We start from the raw sequence: 16037 nt of genomic DNA, 5'->3' as shown, positions 1-16037 counted from the left end.
TCTGTGTCTTTCCTTTTGCAAAATGAAGTAATTTCCTTCCTGCTTGCCCTGTCCGCACCAGCTCTGGCCTCTTGCCCCCCACCCTCCAGACACTGGGGAGGGGAGCCTAGGTCTCTGGGCACACACCCCCAGCCAGCCTAGACCTCTGCCCTCCGCACACTGGGCCTCTGGTGTCCTCCCCCCGCACACCAGGCCTCTGGGACCCCCTGCAGTCTTCCCCTTGCAGACACGCAGGCTGCGTTCTCAGCTGCATTCCAGACCCACTTGCTCTGTGTGCACGTTCCCCGCCTTCTCCCCACAGCACCAGGGACAGATCTGCAGCCCCTCACCCCAGTGGATGTCCCACCCTTTCCAATAACACCCAGTGACGGCATGTCAGGGACCCCCCTCCCCTGATCCTGCACACCCATAGCAGCCAGAACAGACTCAGCCAGCCAGTAGAATAGAGGGGTTTATTGCTCCTCCAGGATACAGCACCACACAGACGTGATATGGTTATAGGACTCAGGGCCAGGATGCCTCGGACCCCTTGGGTTAGGGGTCCATCGCCCCCTCAGCACTCAGTTTAGTCTGTTTCCTTCATGTTTCCAGCCAGAAACTGCCTCCCTCCCAGACCCTGCCCCCAGCCAGGTGTTCGTCTCCGTCTCCCTCCCTTTGTCTCTCCCCTGGGAAGAGCTTTGCTAGCTGCCCAGGCTGGGACTAGGTGTCTGGGCCAATCCACATGTGGGTGAGTCAGTGGGAATCGCACATCACAGCGCAGGGGAACCCCGGGTTACAGAGCAGACAGCCCCCCCACTATGTCACATACCCCCCCCCATCATCCCCGCCTATTGCTGTCTGCTCCTGGCAAGACACTGCCACCTCCTAGTTCCCATATCACTGACTTTTCCCTGGGATCCACATTCTAATGTCAGGCTCCCTTTCCCTGGCCAGAAACATCTGCCCCCACAGACCCAACTCCCCCGCAGACCCTCCAACCAAGTAATCAGCTCAGCAGGAGAACAACAGAGGCAACGGGGTGTTTTGGGTGGGTCTCGTGCATGGGGGTAAAGGGACTTGGGGTTTGTTTGTTTGCTGTTTGTGTCCATGTGAGCTGCAGGGCTGGGGTTTGGCCCCTCACCCTGCCAGGTGACAGAGATCTGTTCTGTGTAGCTGGGACCCTTATGGGATCAGCCCTGGTGTTTGACCCGCCGTTCTGGTCTGACAGGCAGTGATAGAAAGAGAATCTAGTTCACTGCCCGGGCAGACTCCACTGTTCTCTCTGGACTCATTGGAATTCGAATTCATTTCCATTTTTACCCCCAAACCAGCCAAATCCAACTTTCTAATCCAAGTGTTAAAACTTTTTGTAAATGTTGTTTCTCTTGGGTTCTAAGTAACTATAACAGAGTTTTGACTTGGCTTTACTTCTGGGTTGGGGAGGGGGGGTGTTACATTCTCCCACAAGGTTTGCAGCATAAAACGGGGGCAGTTTTGTGGCTACATTTGGCAATAGGAAACACTGGAAATACTGAGTCATATTAACTTTTTGACTCTGTATGGGCCTGATCCAAACCCCATTGAAATCAGTGCGGTCTTTCCATCAGCTTCAGTGGGATTTAGACCAAGCCCTTATTGCTAAAGAAAATGAATTACTAAAGAGAACAGGAAAGTTTCTTAACTACGAACGGAGGAATGGGAGGGGGGGAGAAGGGGGGGGTGTCTGTCTCCTGTGGTGTAAATGTTTGCAGCTGTAGTAATTGCAGTTATTCTATTTGCAGACATTGCTTGCTTGGGTCAGCAGCCTGCCAGGGCACCACAGCCACTCGGGAAGGCAGGTATAGTAACCTCTTTCTAGTCTTACTCTTCATTAACTTCACTGCAGGCCCTTGTGTTGCCTTCACCCCAGGCAGCAGGTTGGGCTGTGCTTTGGCTCATGATAGAGATCTACTTTGGGGTCTAAAACTTTCATCTGGCAAAGCCAGGAAAGTGCAGCACACCAAATAGCGATGCCTGGCTCCCTGAGACACCAACCTAGCAGCTAGTGAAGGACAGCATCCCGCAGCAGGGGAATACTACTTTAGACCCATACCGTGGGATGGCTGCAATCCGTGAGAGCAACTCCTCCCTGGGAAACCCCAGTTCCTGAGCGTGGCTCAGTGGATCACAGGGACACAAGCAGGATGATGTTGAGTTTTGCGATGTTCTTTCCCCCCAAACCTCCACTGAATTTCCTGGTGGATTCTCCCACAGCTGCACGGGGGGAGTTGGAACCACCATGAAGTCTCTGCTGATCCCCTTGATGTACTTCTGGCTGCAAACCTGGCTGGAAATCCCTCCGGTAAGTTTGCCTGTGAACGTCTCTGTATTTCATTTTGTTTCTGCTCAAGGCTGTCTTGGGCTCATAGGCATGTAGGGCTCATAGGCATGTAGGGCTGGGCAGGTCCCCATGAGTCAAGACCAGGCCTACTTCCAGGCCTACCCTGCAGAAGGGTTACATGTCTAATCAGAGCCCCACACCACCTTCCCTACTGCCTAGTCAGGGAACGCAGGCCTCTCCCTGGACTGGGCTCCCGTCTATGAACCCCATAACCAGCAGCCAAGCTCTGTTCCATCAGACTCCTTGGACGTCTTCCTTCCACAGCCTGTTCCCTGTCTGTCTCCCCACAGGAGAGGGGATCACCACACAGGAGTGTAAAGGGTGTGTTTATTCAGTTAAAACTGGGAAGGGAGGGGAAATCTCACTCATACACTCAACCACACTGACAGTCCCAGGCAGGATGATAAGGCAAGCAGAAGGCAGGTCATGTTGTTTGATCTTCCCAAGTTGACGCCTGAGCTGGTCCCCTGGCCAGGCGATCCGAGCAGAGGGCATTCTGGGACGCTCCACTTGATGGTCAACCAACTGTGTCTCTGTCCCTCTCTCCTTTAAGGATCAGCCACATGCAGCTTCTGAGTCTCTGGGCCTCTTGGGGCCGTGTGCGCTCCCTGATGGGGCCGTGTGCACTGTTTACCTCAGAGTTGTCCTGCCTCTGGTGTCCAGTGTGACAGGCAGCAGGAGAAACTAGATGGTAGAAGGATTCAAATAGGGTCACACTGAGCAGCTGTGTTTTGCTGGCAAGGAAGCATCACCCTGAGTTCTTCCTTTAACAAGATCTCTGTTAATGATACTTCATGAAAATATTTTGGCCCCAATCCAGCAAAGCACGCAAGCATGGGCTTAACGGTATGCATGTGAGGAGTCCCACAAACGCCAGTGAGCGGTAATCCCCTATTTCAAGTTAGGCACAGGATTAAATATGCTGCTGAATTGGGCTCTATCTCACACAGTAATCCCCATTCTCCACACGCACTCTCTCACGCTTGCCTGTGATGTGACACGTCCTGCACATGTGCTCGTACCCTGCTGGGCAGTCTTTGCCCTTTCTGATTGTCTGCGTGCGCCAGCCACCACTGGCTCTTTCCTTCTCTCCCAGCCTCACGTCCCTGCTTTCTGGATTGGTCTCCATTCCTACCTCCCTCTGACCTACCTTTTCCCACGTCCTTGATCCTACTCCCACCAGTGGCAGATGAGAAGTGCAATTCTACACTTGCCTGCAAAATGGCGTCCTCCGTTTCATGTAAACTCACATGGACCATCTTTGTGAGGTCATGCGCAATGCAGTGCATGGACAGCATATGGAGATGGCCTCTCACTGAGGTAAATGGAGGTTGGGGGTGTTTCTAGATATTCCAGTGGGAGTTCGATTGGGATCTGAGTCCCTCCTGGCTCCCTCCCTTCTATGGCCCTTGTTCCCCCTACTGCATCATCCCTCTTAATGTGTCCCTTCCTGCCTTTCTTCCTACCCCCTTCCCGCTCCCACCTGCAAACATGGCAGCCACCTCTCTAACAAAGTCCCCAGTAAACTAGAAATTCCTCTGACAGGGCTCGCTGGTCTCTGAGTGCATCGCTTCGGGAGTCAGGCCCTGTGCCTTTACTGCTCCTGGGCAGGAATCCTGTGAGTCTCCCAGACTCAGACAGGCCCTGGGCTGCAGAAACCACTCACCGGTGTGTCCATCGTGCTCACCCAGCAGCGCCGGCTGAGTTCAGGCCCCTGCGGTTTGCCCATTCAGAAGCCGGTGTCCAGGGGTGCATTGTACCCAATCACCTGCTGACACCAGTCTTCTTTACTGTAGAAGCAAATTGTTTAGAGAAAAAGGATTTTTAAACAGGCCCCAGTTCAGACTCACATCAATCTGACCTAATGGTCTGCCATCCATGGGGCTAATCTAGGTAGGCTTCCTGCACCCCAATGTCTGAGCCTGGCTCCCCTGAAACAGCTTCCTCCCCCTTCTTTAGAGAGTTTTCCTTGTTCAACTTGCCACAGAACTTCTGATCACCTGCCCTCCCAGCCCTCTTCCTGCCTGGCTCAGAGCAGCTCTGCAGGTGAGTTCTAGGAACCAAAATCTCCCAAGTTACTAGTCCTGCCAGTGTCCCCTAACAGCTCTGCGGTGTTTGCTGAGAAGCGGCTTCTCCCAAGCCCTTCTCTCCAGCTCGGCTTGTTTTTCCCAACAGATGCTATTAAACCAAGTCAGATGTTCAATTAACACCTCAGTTACCAAGGTTACAGACAGCACCGATTGGTTATTACAGGGAAGCTATAAATCCATCATACACACCCCAAAAATTGTGGAACCAACATGACATGTGCCAAACAATGAACCGAGGACTCTGCTTCAGTTTCACATCCCCTTCTCCCACTTTCATCTGCCTTCTTTCTTTAGAGATAAGCTCCCTTGATGCTATTGTAACACTAATGCTAATATGACCGTATATTTCCTTTATTTTCCCAGGTAAGAGGCCAGGTAGAGCTGAACCTGGTGCCTGATGCTGTTGATGACCAATATATAGGCTGTGCCAATAAAATGGATGGAGTTGTGCCTGGACTGTTAGAGAAAGAAAAGTCCATGTCCTCGCGGTTTAGCATGGTGTGGGAAACCTCAGAAGAAAAATGGCAAGAAGTAAAAACAAAGCTTCCTCTTCCCACGGGCTTTAAGGATGAGCATGGAAGAGCCATAGTAGCCTATACTGACAATGAATTTCACGGGGAGTTTAATCATGCAGTAAAAAGTACTGGGACATCTCGAGATAACTACATGGAGCGTTTTCATTTCAAAGCCTTTCATTATTATTTGACAAGAGCCTTACAGCTCTTACGGGGGAAGTGCGATGAGACGTACAAAATGGCGGTGTACCGGGGGGTTACAGACATTAGATTTCAGCACAAAGGATCGAGCCCCATTAGGTTCGGACAATTTGCCTCTTCATCAATTCAGAAACAACGGGCTGAAGGATTTGGCACAGACACATTTTTCACCATCCACACGTGCTTCGGCGTTGACATCAGGGCCTTCTCACACAGTCCGGAGGAGGAAGAAGTGTTAATCCCAGTCCATGAGATGTTCAGCGTGGTTCCAGAAAAAGGGAGTAAAATTAACAGCTACGTCCTCCGGAGCACAAACCGGACCTGCAGCTACTTTAACTGCGCGTACCTGGGCAGTGAGTACTGGGCTGAACAGGAGAAATCTTGGGTGGGGGGGACTGTTTGCTGTGGGGAATTTGAAACCCCCAGGAAGGGGGGTGCAGGGAGAGCTGACAAGAGGGACACTGACATGGGGACTTGCCACGCGCGCTGGGGGAGACGAACTGCCATGACCCTTGCAGCTAGCAAGGGCTCAGGCCGGGGTGGGTGGACACTGGGCCCCAAGCGCTCTCTGAGGTCAGAGAAGGTGCCTAGACACCATGGTGAGGGGCTCACTAGGGAGTCAGAAGAAGGCCCCAAATTGCTGTGAGTTTTACACACACACATGCCCCCTGCAGGGCCTGGCTGAGCAGCTGTGTCTCCTCAGACAGGGCCCAGCCAAGCCATAGGCTGCAGGCAGGGAGCAGAAGGCAGGTGGCCTAGTGTGCAGCTGGCACATTATTTAGGGCAAGCAGGGGTAGGGACTATGGTGAGGAACTTCAGAGAGATGTGACCAAGTTGAGTGAATGGGCAACACCACGTCAGGTGACATTCACTGACAGGCATTTAAGGTGCTCCCCATTGGGAGAAACAACGTCACTGGGTTGTTAATGAGCTGGACCAACTCAGAAAGAAACCGGGCTGTCGTTATGGGGAGTTCAGTGCCAATCTTAGTGAAAATCTCTGCTCAGTGTGCTGCTAGGCTTGTGAACAAACAACATATTAGCCAGCCTAAGGAGCAATGGGATGGAGAATTATGTGAAAATATCACAGCACCATATAGGAACCCATGGGGCAGCCTTCCCTGGGATACAAGATTAGGATCTGATTACACTAGCTCTAAAAGTGTTGAAAATGATGCAGTGTGGAGATATTTCTACATGTGAGCCTGAAATGGTTTAATTAGCAGAAGGGACGCCCATACGAGATACATGATGGAAACACACAAAATAATAAATGAGACAGTGGCAAATCAGAGAGCGCCATTTTCCCATTCTCATAAAACCAGAATAAGCTGAAGACAACATATTTTAACAAGTAAAATGGAATAATATCCTGTTACATAATTCCAGGTAAACTGAAGGGACTCATTGCCACAAGATTTCCATAAGTTGAAGAGCACAATAGAATAAAAATAAGAATTAGCACAGACATGTTACGCAGGATAAAACCATTGTTTTTGTGACTATAATCCCTTCGGCCTGAGGACATATATCAGTTATTAACTGCCTGTGTTGGGAAAGAAACTTCTCCTGTGTGTCGATAATTCCACAATTGTCCACTAGGGGATTTCTTTTTTCTTCCCACAATGCTGTTAGGCCTGCCATTAGTCACGGACAAGCAAGATTCCTGGCTAGATGCAGTCTGTTGGTAGACCCAGTCTGACAATTAACATGTTTCTTTGGAAAAAGTAGAATAGAGTTAAAAATTTTACCAGAGCAGATCACATTTCATTGAATCTCTGTTTGTACCATAGGAAACAAGGACCAAACGTGTGTTTACAACTCTGGTAAGAAAGAAACGTTTTCTTTATATTTTCACAATACCCTGCACTCTCTATTGAAGTGCAGAGCCAAGAGCAACCCCAATGGGCAAACATGTCACATGAAACCAGTTGAGAAATAAGTGGGTTTAACTATGGATTCTGTTTATTTATCCAGTTTTTCTCATGACTAGTCTCTGAGCATCTTCAGGTCTCAGTGAATTCTGTGTGCTGTTGATTTCAGAAAAGAAAATGTAGGGAGAATGATCCCTTAGAGCACTAAAAGATTCATCTTCAGAATTCTGAACTATAAGCTGAACAATGGTCTCAAGTAGTGGTGGAAGAGGTCCAGGTTGGATATTAGGAAAAATTATTTCACGAGGAGGGAGGTGAAGCCCTGGGATGGGTTCCCTGAGGAGGTGGTGGAGTCTCCATCCCTAGAGATTTTTAAGTCTCAGATTGACAAAGCCCTGGCTGGGTTGATTTAGTTGGGATTGGTCCTGCCTAGAGCAGGGGGCTGGACTTGATCACCTTCTGAGGTCTCTTCCAGCTCTATGGTTCTATGATTCTATGATAAGCTGAACAAATATCCCCAACCCTTTCCGACCAAAGAGCCAAGATCCAGCTGGATCCAGCGCGAAGAGCCAGAGCAAAAAAATGATAGAGCAGAAAAAAAAACCAAAAGCCCAGACTTTAAGAAGGCTTTTTGGCTTCAGCAGGCTCCTGTCTGCGGCCACCTTTTTGGATCTGCCATTTTGGATCTGGACGGCTCCCCTGCCCCAGTGAGCACAAGGGAGGAGAAGAGCCACATGAGGCTTGTGAGCCATGGATTGGCCACACCTGCCCTAAGCCAACAATGTGTCACCAATGACTCTTTCAGGAGAACAAGCAGGCTGCGGAGGGAAGAAGCAGGGGAAATATATCACCAGTGAGGTGAATGTCTCTGGTATATCCCAGGCTGGAGTATCCTGTGGAGGGGAAATGGATTAACGTTGTCCCTCTGGCATAAACAAGTTCCACTAGCTGTTTCCAGATGCAGGATATCTGTCCCTGTGGAATTATTTCCTATCTATTGTCTGATCCATCTTTTCTTATTAACAAGCTACCAGAGGAGGTGTCGTATTCCCCGGAGGGATGAGCCCTTCACTGTTTGGAGGATCCGTCATCCTGATCCACGCTGCTGTTCTGAAGCTGACGGATGGTTTCTAAATTTTCCTATTTGTGTTGCTCATTTTTTCTTTCTCACACAAATCACAGGGATGGGGCTTGCCAGAGCCAAACCCGTCCTGCTCTCCTGCCAGTGTTTGAAAGGGAAACCGATGGAGTGTTGCTGGTACCTGCTTTGGCAGCTTTGATTATTCACTCTGCATTAGTAGATCACAATGATGGTTCTATTCCAAATATAATTTGTATTACAATGCTAGAGCTATAAATAGGTGCTTGTTGTATAAATCATTGCTTATATTCCAGTCAAGCTGGCACTTTTGTACCAGCTTTTGATGACTTCTGTGATCAAACATATTGTTTTCACACATGATGGATTGTGCTCTCCCTCCTTCCCCCTTAAGATAAAGGTGTGCACGCTGATGTGAGCTGAGCCAGGAGTCACCCAGCAGGCTCTCACAGCGGATGTTAGACTTTTAATAGTTGAACTTTCTGTTCCCAACTTCCTTGGGGTGGGTCTGTTGCCCAGGGCGTAAGTTATGAACCCTGTTTGTCATGGTCTCCCACCTTAATGCAATGTTCCTTCCTTCCTTTTATTAAAGGTTTCTTTGCTACACTTAGCCTCTGTGCTTGTGAGAAGGGAAGCGTTGCCTCCTAGGGTTGCCCAGCAGGTGGTATGTAACGGTCCCGGATCACTGGGTGGGGGCTTGATCTGTTTATTGTTGTGTTGTTGAAAAGGAGGAACCCCTAGATACTGAACCGGCTCTTGTTGCTTGTTTCCCAAAGCTGAGGAAAGTGAGTGGAATTAGGTACGACAGGACAAGGAAACTCAGGCTAGTGGAACAGGCAGAACCAGGGGGACCCTAGCACATCAGGCGGTACCTTGGATGTGAGGTTCGGCCTATCCCAGAAGGAAATTCCAGAGGATTGGACATGTGCTATTGTTGTGCCCACATTCTAAAGGGGTATTGGGATGACTGGGGAACTACATGCTGGTTAGTCTGACTTCGGTCCCAGGCAAATACCAGAAGAATCGATAAGGTGTGCAGCAGACAACGTGTGTCCATTAATGTGCATTTTCCAGAGCAGAAGCAGAACAGAAAATGGAAACATTCTGGCACGTAGCCACAGTCTCAGTGGGTCATGGGTTGGGGTTTTTTAAGGGCAGCCTTCCCTTTTAAACATAATCCAAAATAAATAAATGGATTCTGGAGGAACTGCTGCCCTTTCACTGTAAAATGCTAGAAAAGCTGTTGTTTGAAATCACACTTGTGTAACGCAGGTTTCGGGAAAAGGTGCTGCACATCCGAGGTCAAGCTTAGGTTATGAAACATTATAACTCTTGGCTGCACAAGTTCAAAACATACAGGCTGTGTCTAGACTGGCAAATTTTTCCGCAAAATCATTTGATTTTGCGGAAAAACTTGCCAGCTGTCTAGACTGGCTGCTTGAATTTCCGGAAAAGCACTGATGATCTCATGTAAAATCATCAGTGCTTTTCCGGAAATACTATGCTGCTCCTGTTCGGGCAAAAGTCTTTTTCCGAAAGACTTTTGCGCAAAAGGGACTTTTGCGAAAATGGCTATCGGGGCTTTTTTGTGGAAAACTGTGTCTAGATTGGCCCCGGACGCTTTTCCACAAAAAGTGCTTTTGCAGAAAAGCATCCTGCCAATCTAGATGCGATTTTTCCGAAAATGCTTTTAACGGAAAACTTTTCCGTTAAAAGCATTTCCGGAAAATCATGCCAGTGTAGACGTAGCCACAGAGAGCACATAACAAGCATTGTCCCAGACTGTGGTGTGTTGAGGGTATGTCTAGACTACATGGCTTCGACAGAGCCATGTAGATGAATTTACTAGACATAGCAAAATGAAGCGGCGATTTAAATAATCGCCACTTCATTTACATCAAAATGGGTGCCGCGCTGAGCCGACGATCAGCTGATCGGCACAGCGGGGCAGTCTAGATGCGCCGTGGTCGACAAGGGAAGCCTTTGTCAACTGCTCCAGTATGCCTAGTTCATGTGGGGTTCAGGCTGTGTGAGATAGTATTAAATTTGTGGGTTATATTGATATCTGGCAACAGCAGGCTGTTCATTCTGGAGTGTTGGCAGGGGTGTAGCCAGGGGCCATGTGTGCAGGCAGGGTGTGGCTCAGAGCTCAGGAAGATGGTAGCTTATGGCTCAGAGAGGACATAGCTTGAGGCCGTGTGTGAACAAGAGGGTGGATAGGAGCTGTGCACCAAGAGGACTCCCCAAGGACTTCTCCCCAAGGACTCTATCAGCCACAGGGAGGCCCTGAGAAACAGCTACAACCTGGGCACCAGCTGTAGACAGGGGAACACTGCTGGTGTCTGCTCCATGATCCCAGCCCGAGCAGCTCTTGCCCCACTGCCTGACTCTGGATTCCTGCCCCCAGCCTGGCCAGAGAGTCGTGTCTGGGGGCGGGGAAAGGAGGAAGTGGGTGTGTGAAGCTGATCCCTGGATTGCCCCACTCTGGCATTGCAGTGTATAGGAGGGGAGGGGGAGCCAGTGCTCAGGGTTTCAGCCCCATGGCGGGAGAGGGGGGCGCCAGGGTTCTGGCTCTAGGTTTCAGCCACAGGGTCCTGCTGCCCCCCCCAAAGGGGCTTATGCCCCCCCTGAAAGGGCTCATAGACTCATAGGGGGACCAGGAGCCAGGTTGAGACCAGATGGTCAAACCACAGCTGTTTGGGGATGAACATGACACGCATGTCTGTAATGAAGTTAATGGGTAAGAACTGAAAGCCGTGACTATCCCTAAATTCGCAATTGGCTGTGACTCCCTGGCAGGCCCCTGACCCAAGCCAGAGCTACGGCAACAGCAGCTTACACACCGAATGATTCCCTCTCCGGACTAGGCTCAAATATCAAACCGCAATGCACGTCCAATATTTACCTTGCAAATGCTTTCTGTTATCGTTACGTGGCACAGTGGGAAAGCCGAGCCATTTCAGTAAGAGCGCAGGGAGACACTTTCACTATCTGCTTTTGTAAGCCAGTCATTTTAAGTGAGGTGAAACTTGGGGCAAGGAAAACAAATCAGGGTTCTGTTGTCTGGAAAGGTTTTGAGCCAGTGAGCTAGCCCAGCCCTGACAGGCATCTGTCTACCCTGCTCTTAAATATCTCCAGTGATTGTTGAAACAAAGGCTTCCCTCTGTTTTGGCAGCTAACAACCAGCTTTATTGATCAATAAGGCAAGAGTGAGCCAAATGTGACCCCAGCAGAGCCGGGCCCAGTGAGGCTGGCTAATACAATCAATCGTAGTATCTTTATACCCTTAGCCAAACAGTCTGACGTCAGGGCAGCCAATTACAGAAATCATCAATTAAACTTGGAAAAACAAAGCCTTATCAGCAAGATGGTGGACAGGTAGGAGGGAGTACATCTCCTGTCTCAACCAGCCCAATTAACACATTCCAATAGCCCATCCTGTAGGCCTCTCTCAGGGGGTGACAGAAAGTTCACTCTGGACTACGTGCTAAAGAGAAAAGCTGAAATGGTTTCTGTTATAGAAGATGGCTTCTAGCTAAATATGAAATGGTTTCCACATGATGGAGATTCAACATTCTCCCTAGGCAACTTATTCCAGTGCTTAGTCACCCTGATAGAGCCTTTTCATTTCATAGTTCCATTTTTCTCCCACCACCGCTGAACTATTTTGCCTGGAATCAGTGCCAAAGACAGCCTATATTTGGCTTATCCCATTTCCCCATTTAAAACTGGCTGCATCTAGACTGACGTGATTTTGAGCAAATGCTTTTAATGGAAAAGTTTTTCTGTTAAAAGCATTTGCGCAAGAGAGCATCTATACTGGCAGGTGCTTTTGCACAAAACCTGTGCTTTTGCGCAAGAGCATCCCGTGCCAGTATAGATGCTCTCTTGCGCAAGAAAGCCGCAATTGCCATTTTGCACATTGGGGCTTTCTTGCGCAAGAGCTGTCTACACTGGCCTCTTGCGCAAGAAATCTTGCGCAAGAGGCGCTTATCCCTGAGCGGGAGCATCACAGTTCTTGCCCAAGGACACTAATGATCTTGCATGAGATCGTCAGTGTTCTAGCACAAGAACTTGTGGCCAGTTTAGACAGCTGACAAGATTTTGCACAAGCAAAATCTGGCCAGTCTAGACGTAGCCACAGTGTATAGCAGGGGTGGGCAATCGTTTTTGGAAAGTTGTCAAAGGCCTCACTCTTCCATGATATTAATGGAGGGACTGGGATGGAGGCTGGGTGCAGAAGGGACTTTGGGGTAAGGGATTGGGGTACAAGAGGGAAAGTGGGGTCTCAGAGGGTGTTTGGGTGAAGGAGGCAGTTGTGACCTTGATCCCCCCTGCAACCAGGGCCACTATTCATACCTCCCTGGTAGTCTCTCACACAGAGGGTATAACTGTGGATCACCGAGTGTCAACCTCCACTGGCAGTGGTGGGTACAGAGTATTCTCAGGGTGGGATGGGAGTGGGGTGAGGTGTTTCCTTCAGTTCCACAGATGAGGCAGTTGATTTAGGTGCCTCAAGTCCATGACTCCCATGCTTACATGGATACAATTCATCTAGGACTGCGACTCTCCCCATGGGATCTCCAAAACCTGCCCCATCTCCTTCTCAGTCTCATCCCGGATTGACTCCTGCCCCTGGGATGGGCCCTGGTTCTTGTTTAGCCATTTATTTATAAAATCCATTACCCTGCCTGCCAGAACCCACAACCACCATCACAAGAGTCTGCCACAGTCCCCTCCAAACAGCTGCACAGATTATTGGGGGGGACTTATAGGCTGCCACTCACCTGTCCAATGTGATGCATCTGCGACATGGCACCAAGATGTTAGAGGGCTGATCCCTTCACCTTCCCACTTCCCAGTTCCTTCCCACATGAACAGAGAACAGCAACACCCACAGTCCAGAGATGCAACAATTCGATGGTTATTGGGGTTCACTTCCAGCCAGACTCCAGTGTCCTTTCCTTTCTCCTTTGGTTTTTCCCACCCCATCTTGTTTGTCCCTAAAGTGTATAATAATATTTTCAGCTATACCTTAACCATACATGCTACTGAAATTTGACTAACCCATCCTAACATATTGTCACAGGATCATCTAACCAATTATATCCCACCACCTTCATTGGTTTACACCCAGAAAATTAATTGTACAGCAGACAGAAACAATAAAAACAGAGCTAATACAGATGCAATACAGATAAACAATAGGGAGATGGGGCTTGAGTACATCTACTGAAAGGGGTACTTCTCCAGGTCATTGCAGGGGCTCATGGATCACAAGGAATGCTTCACCGACATCAGCATCGGATGGCCGGGAAAGGCGCACCATGCCTGCATCTTCCGGAACCCCTGCCTCTTACGAAAGATGCATGCCGGCGCGTTTTGCCCAGACTGCTCCATCACAGTCGGGGAGGTGGACATGCCCATCGTGATCCTGGGTGATGCAGCTCCCCTTTGCTCCCCTGGCTCATGAAGCCCTACACGTGCAGCCTGGACCCCACCCCAGCAAGGGGCAGTTCAACACCAGGCTGGGCAGGTCCCAGATGGTGGCAGAGTGTGCATTTGGGTGTTTAAAGGGGAGGTTCAGGAGTCTCCTCAGCTGTCTGAACCTCACTGAGTGCCACCTGTGGAACTCCTTGCCTGAGGAGGTTGTGAAGTCTAGGACAATAACAGGGTTTAAAAGAAAACTAGACATATTCTTGGAGGTTAAGTCCATGGATGGCTATTAGCTAGGATGGGTGAGGTATGGTGGCCCTAGCCTCTGTTTGTCAGAGGGTGGAGCTGGATGGCAGGAGAGAGGTTGCTTGATCATTACCTGTTCGATTCACTCCCTCTGGGGCACCTGGCATTCACCACTGTCAGCAGACAGAACACTAGGCTGGACGGACCTTTGGTCTGACCCAGTCTGGCCGTTCTTAACATCCCCTTCGTGTGCTCCGCAACCTGTGTGAGAATAAGGGGAAGACTCTTCTGCGGTGGGGGGAGGGAGAGCGGCTGAGGCCAAGCCTGGCCAGGGATTTGAGCAACTGGACACCAGTGCCAAAAGGAGAGCACTGCAAGGGACAGTGCGAATCAGAGACGCCTTGAAAGACAGTTTCAGGCAAGACCAGTTCTGAGATTCTGCCCCAGGGCTCCCTGCATGGGGCCCCTGCATTCTCCCTCTTCCCTCCCCTTGCCTGCAGTTCAGGCAACAAAGACACCACTTTTCAACCAATAGGAGTGTTTATTCAGGGGATAAACAATGAGGGAGGGAAAAGACTGGGAATTGGAAGGGGGGACGGACTCAGGAATGGACCTGGGACTGGCGCCTGCTTCCGGGTGACCTGGAGACTCCGACTGCCCTAGAGGTCGCTCCCCCCATGTTCTGGGGCCCCAGTGGCCCCAGGCGACTGAGGCAATGGAAGCCAGAGGGCAGGTGGGGATGTGGCTGGTGGCACATGCACTTCGCCACATGCTCCATCTCTGCAGTGTGGGTGGAGCTCGCTGCTCCACATGGCCTCCTGCTCCTCCAGGTCAGCCCACTGCTCCTGTCTCTTGGCGACCGGCTCCAGGCGCTCTGCCTCGACTTCCTGCAGGAGGGCCTGCAGGCAAACCATTTGCTCCCTCATGAGCTCATCCCGGGTTCGTTTCACCTGCGGATCCCGGGCAGGCGGGCAGACGCCGCGGTCGGTGTGGGATGCACCCAGCTCGCAGCTGGTCCCGTGGTACAGAAAAGTAAGAAGGGCAGTCGTCACAGGAGATACTTTGTACGAAGCCTAGGTCTAATCTCTGAGCCAACACAGAAGGTCTCATTCAGACAATGGTGCTGTGTTTTGAGTAAGGCCACGTTTGGCCTGTAAAACAGGCACTTTGCAGCAGGTGCCCAGACATCCCAGGGAGCATCGCAACGCACATGGCCTGGGGACAAGCAGGCATGGTAAGATGCTGGCCAGGCCAGGAGCTTGCAGGGGAGGGGGTGGAGGGAAAGGGCAGCTCTGCTTCCCTTGTGCACATGCCAGGCCCTGCACTCCCAGCCTCCCATAGAGAGAGGATGTCAATCCCTGCCTGCCTCTGATTTTTGCTAAATATAACCATGACAGAATGGGTCCAAGGCCTGCTGTGAGAGGGGAGGTTGGGTACAGCACTGCCTGCAGCAGCTCCAAGCTGCAGGGCTGCTGGCTGGGAGCCGTAGGGGCCCCCTGCCACTTGTGGTACCTGGGCACTGCCGCGGCCTCCACACCCACAGTGACTGAGAGCTCCAGGTTCCCCTGCTGCACCCACTAGCTAGAGCTGTGGGCATCCCCCACTGTCTATGGTGACTGAGAGCTGTGGTGGCCCCTGCAGCCTGCAGTGACTGGAGTTGCTGGGGTCCCCTGCACTCACAGACATACGAAGCTTCAGGTCTCCCTGGGGTGATTCTGGAAATCATGGAGTCTGTGACTTTCGTACCCTCAGTGCAAGGCCAGATTATCCATTAGATTACCCACAGTGCCTAGGACCTATGAAAAATGTAGGGCTTAAAAAAATCATAATTGACTCAAAAATAAGAAAAGAAACCTGCTAAATCACACTTCATAATTTACTATTTTTTTATTAGAATACATGTGCACATGTTGAAGATGAATGAAATGCAGGCGTATTAACGCTTTAGTCGACAAACAGATACAACATACAATTCAATATTGACTTTGTGGCTCCTTTTGTTAGCAAAATCACAGATTTCATGATCAAATGTCATTTTTCTCGAAAGTGCGCTCTCAATTGACAGCCGCTCCAGGGAAGAGAGTCATCTCTGTCCCACGGCAGACCTCAGACCACTCTTTATACATTATAACTTTGAAAAAGAGCACTCCTCTTCACAGTTTGATCCCAAGACGGAGAGGTACATTCTGAAAGCAATGTTGACATTTGGAAAACTTGT

At 50.2% G+C, this 16037-nt stretch overlaps 2 protein-coding genes across 3 annotated transcripts in view; one reads left to right on the top strand and one right to left on the bottom strand.

The window, feature by feature from the left end:
• Nucleotides 1–1712: 1712 nt before the first annotated feature.
• LOC102443765 (ecto-ADP-ribosyltransferase 5-like) lies at nt 1713–8724 on the top strand. 2 transcript variants are annotated; one of them, XM_006110161.4, is made up of 5 exons: nt 1713–1817; nt 2233–2320; nt 4813–5518; nt 6958–6990; nt 8066–8724. In XM_006110161.4, the coding sequence occupies exons 2-5, from the start codon at nt 2258–2260 to the stop codon at nt 8170–8172; spliced, it is 909 nt and encodes a 302-aa protein (XP_006110223.2). In that variant the 5' UTR covers nt 1713–1817; nt 2233–2257; the 3' UTR covers nt 8173–8724. The 2 variants fall into 2 exon arrangements, with proteins under 2 accessions (XP_006110223.2, XP_075775789.1); XM_075919674.1 differs by lacking the exon at nt 8066–8724 and having other exon boundaries at nt 6958–7293.
• Nucleotides 8725–9361: 637 nt separating this feature from the next.
• The window catches only part of LOC112546380 (ecto-ADP-ribosyltransferase 5-like), a 77400-nt gene continuing 70724 nt past the window's right edge, over nt 9362–16037 (bottom strand). The window contains exon 5 of the mRNA XM_075919672.1: nt 9362–16005. Coding sequence (XP_075775787.1) covers nt 15938–16005 — 68 coding nt within the window. The 3' untranslated portion in view covers nt 9362–15937. The remainder of the gene's footprint in view (nt 16006–16037) is intronic.

Source organism: Pelodiscus sinensis, chromosome 1 (assembly GCF_049634645.1).
Source record: "Pelodiscus sinensis isolate JC-2024 chromosome 1, ASM4963464v1, whole genome shotgun sequence".
Lineage (NCBI taxonomy): Eukaryota > Metazoa > Chordata > Testudines > Trionychidae > Pelodiscus > Pelodiscus sinensis.
Note: the sequence above shows the minus strand (reverse complement) of the source record. Positions and strands in the feature narration are given on the sequence as shown.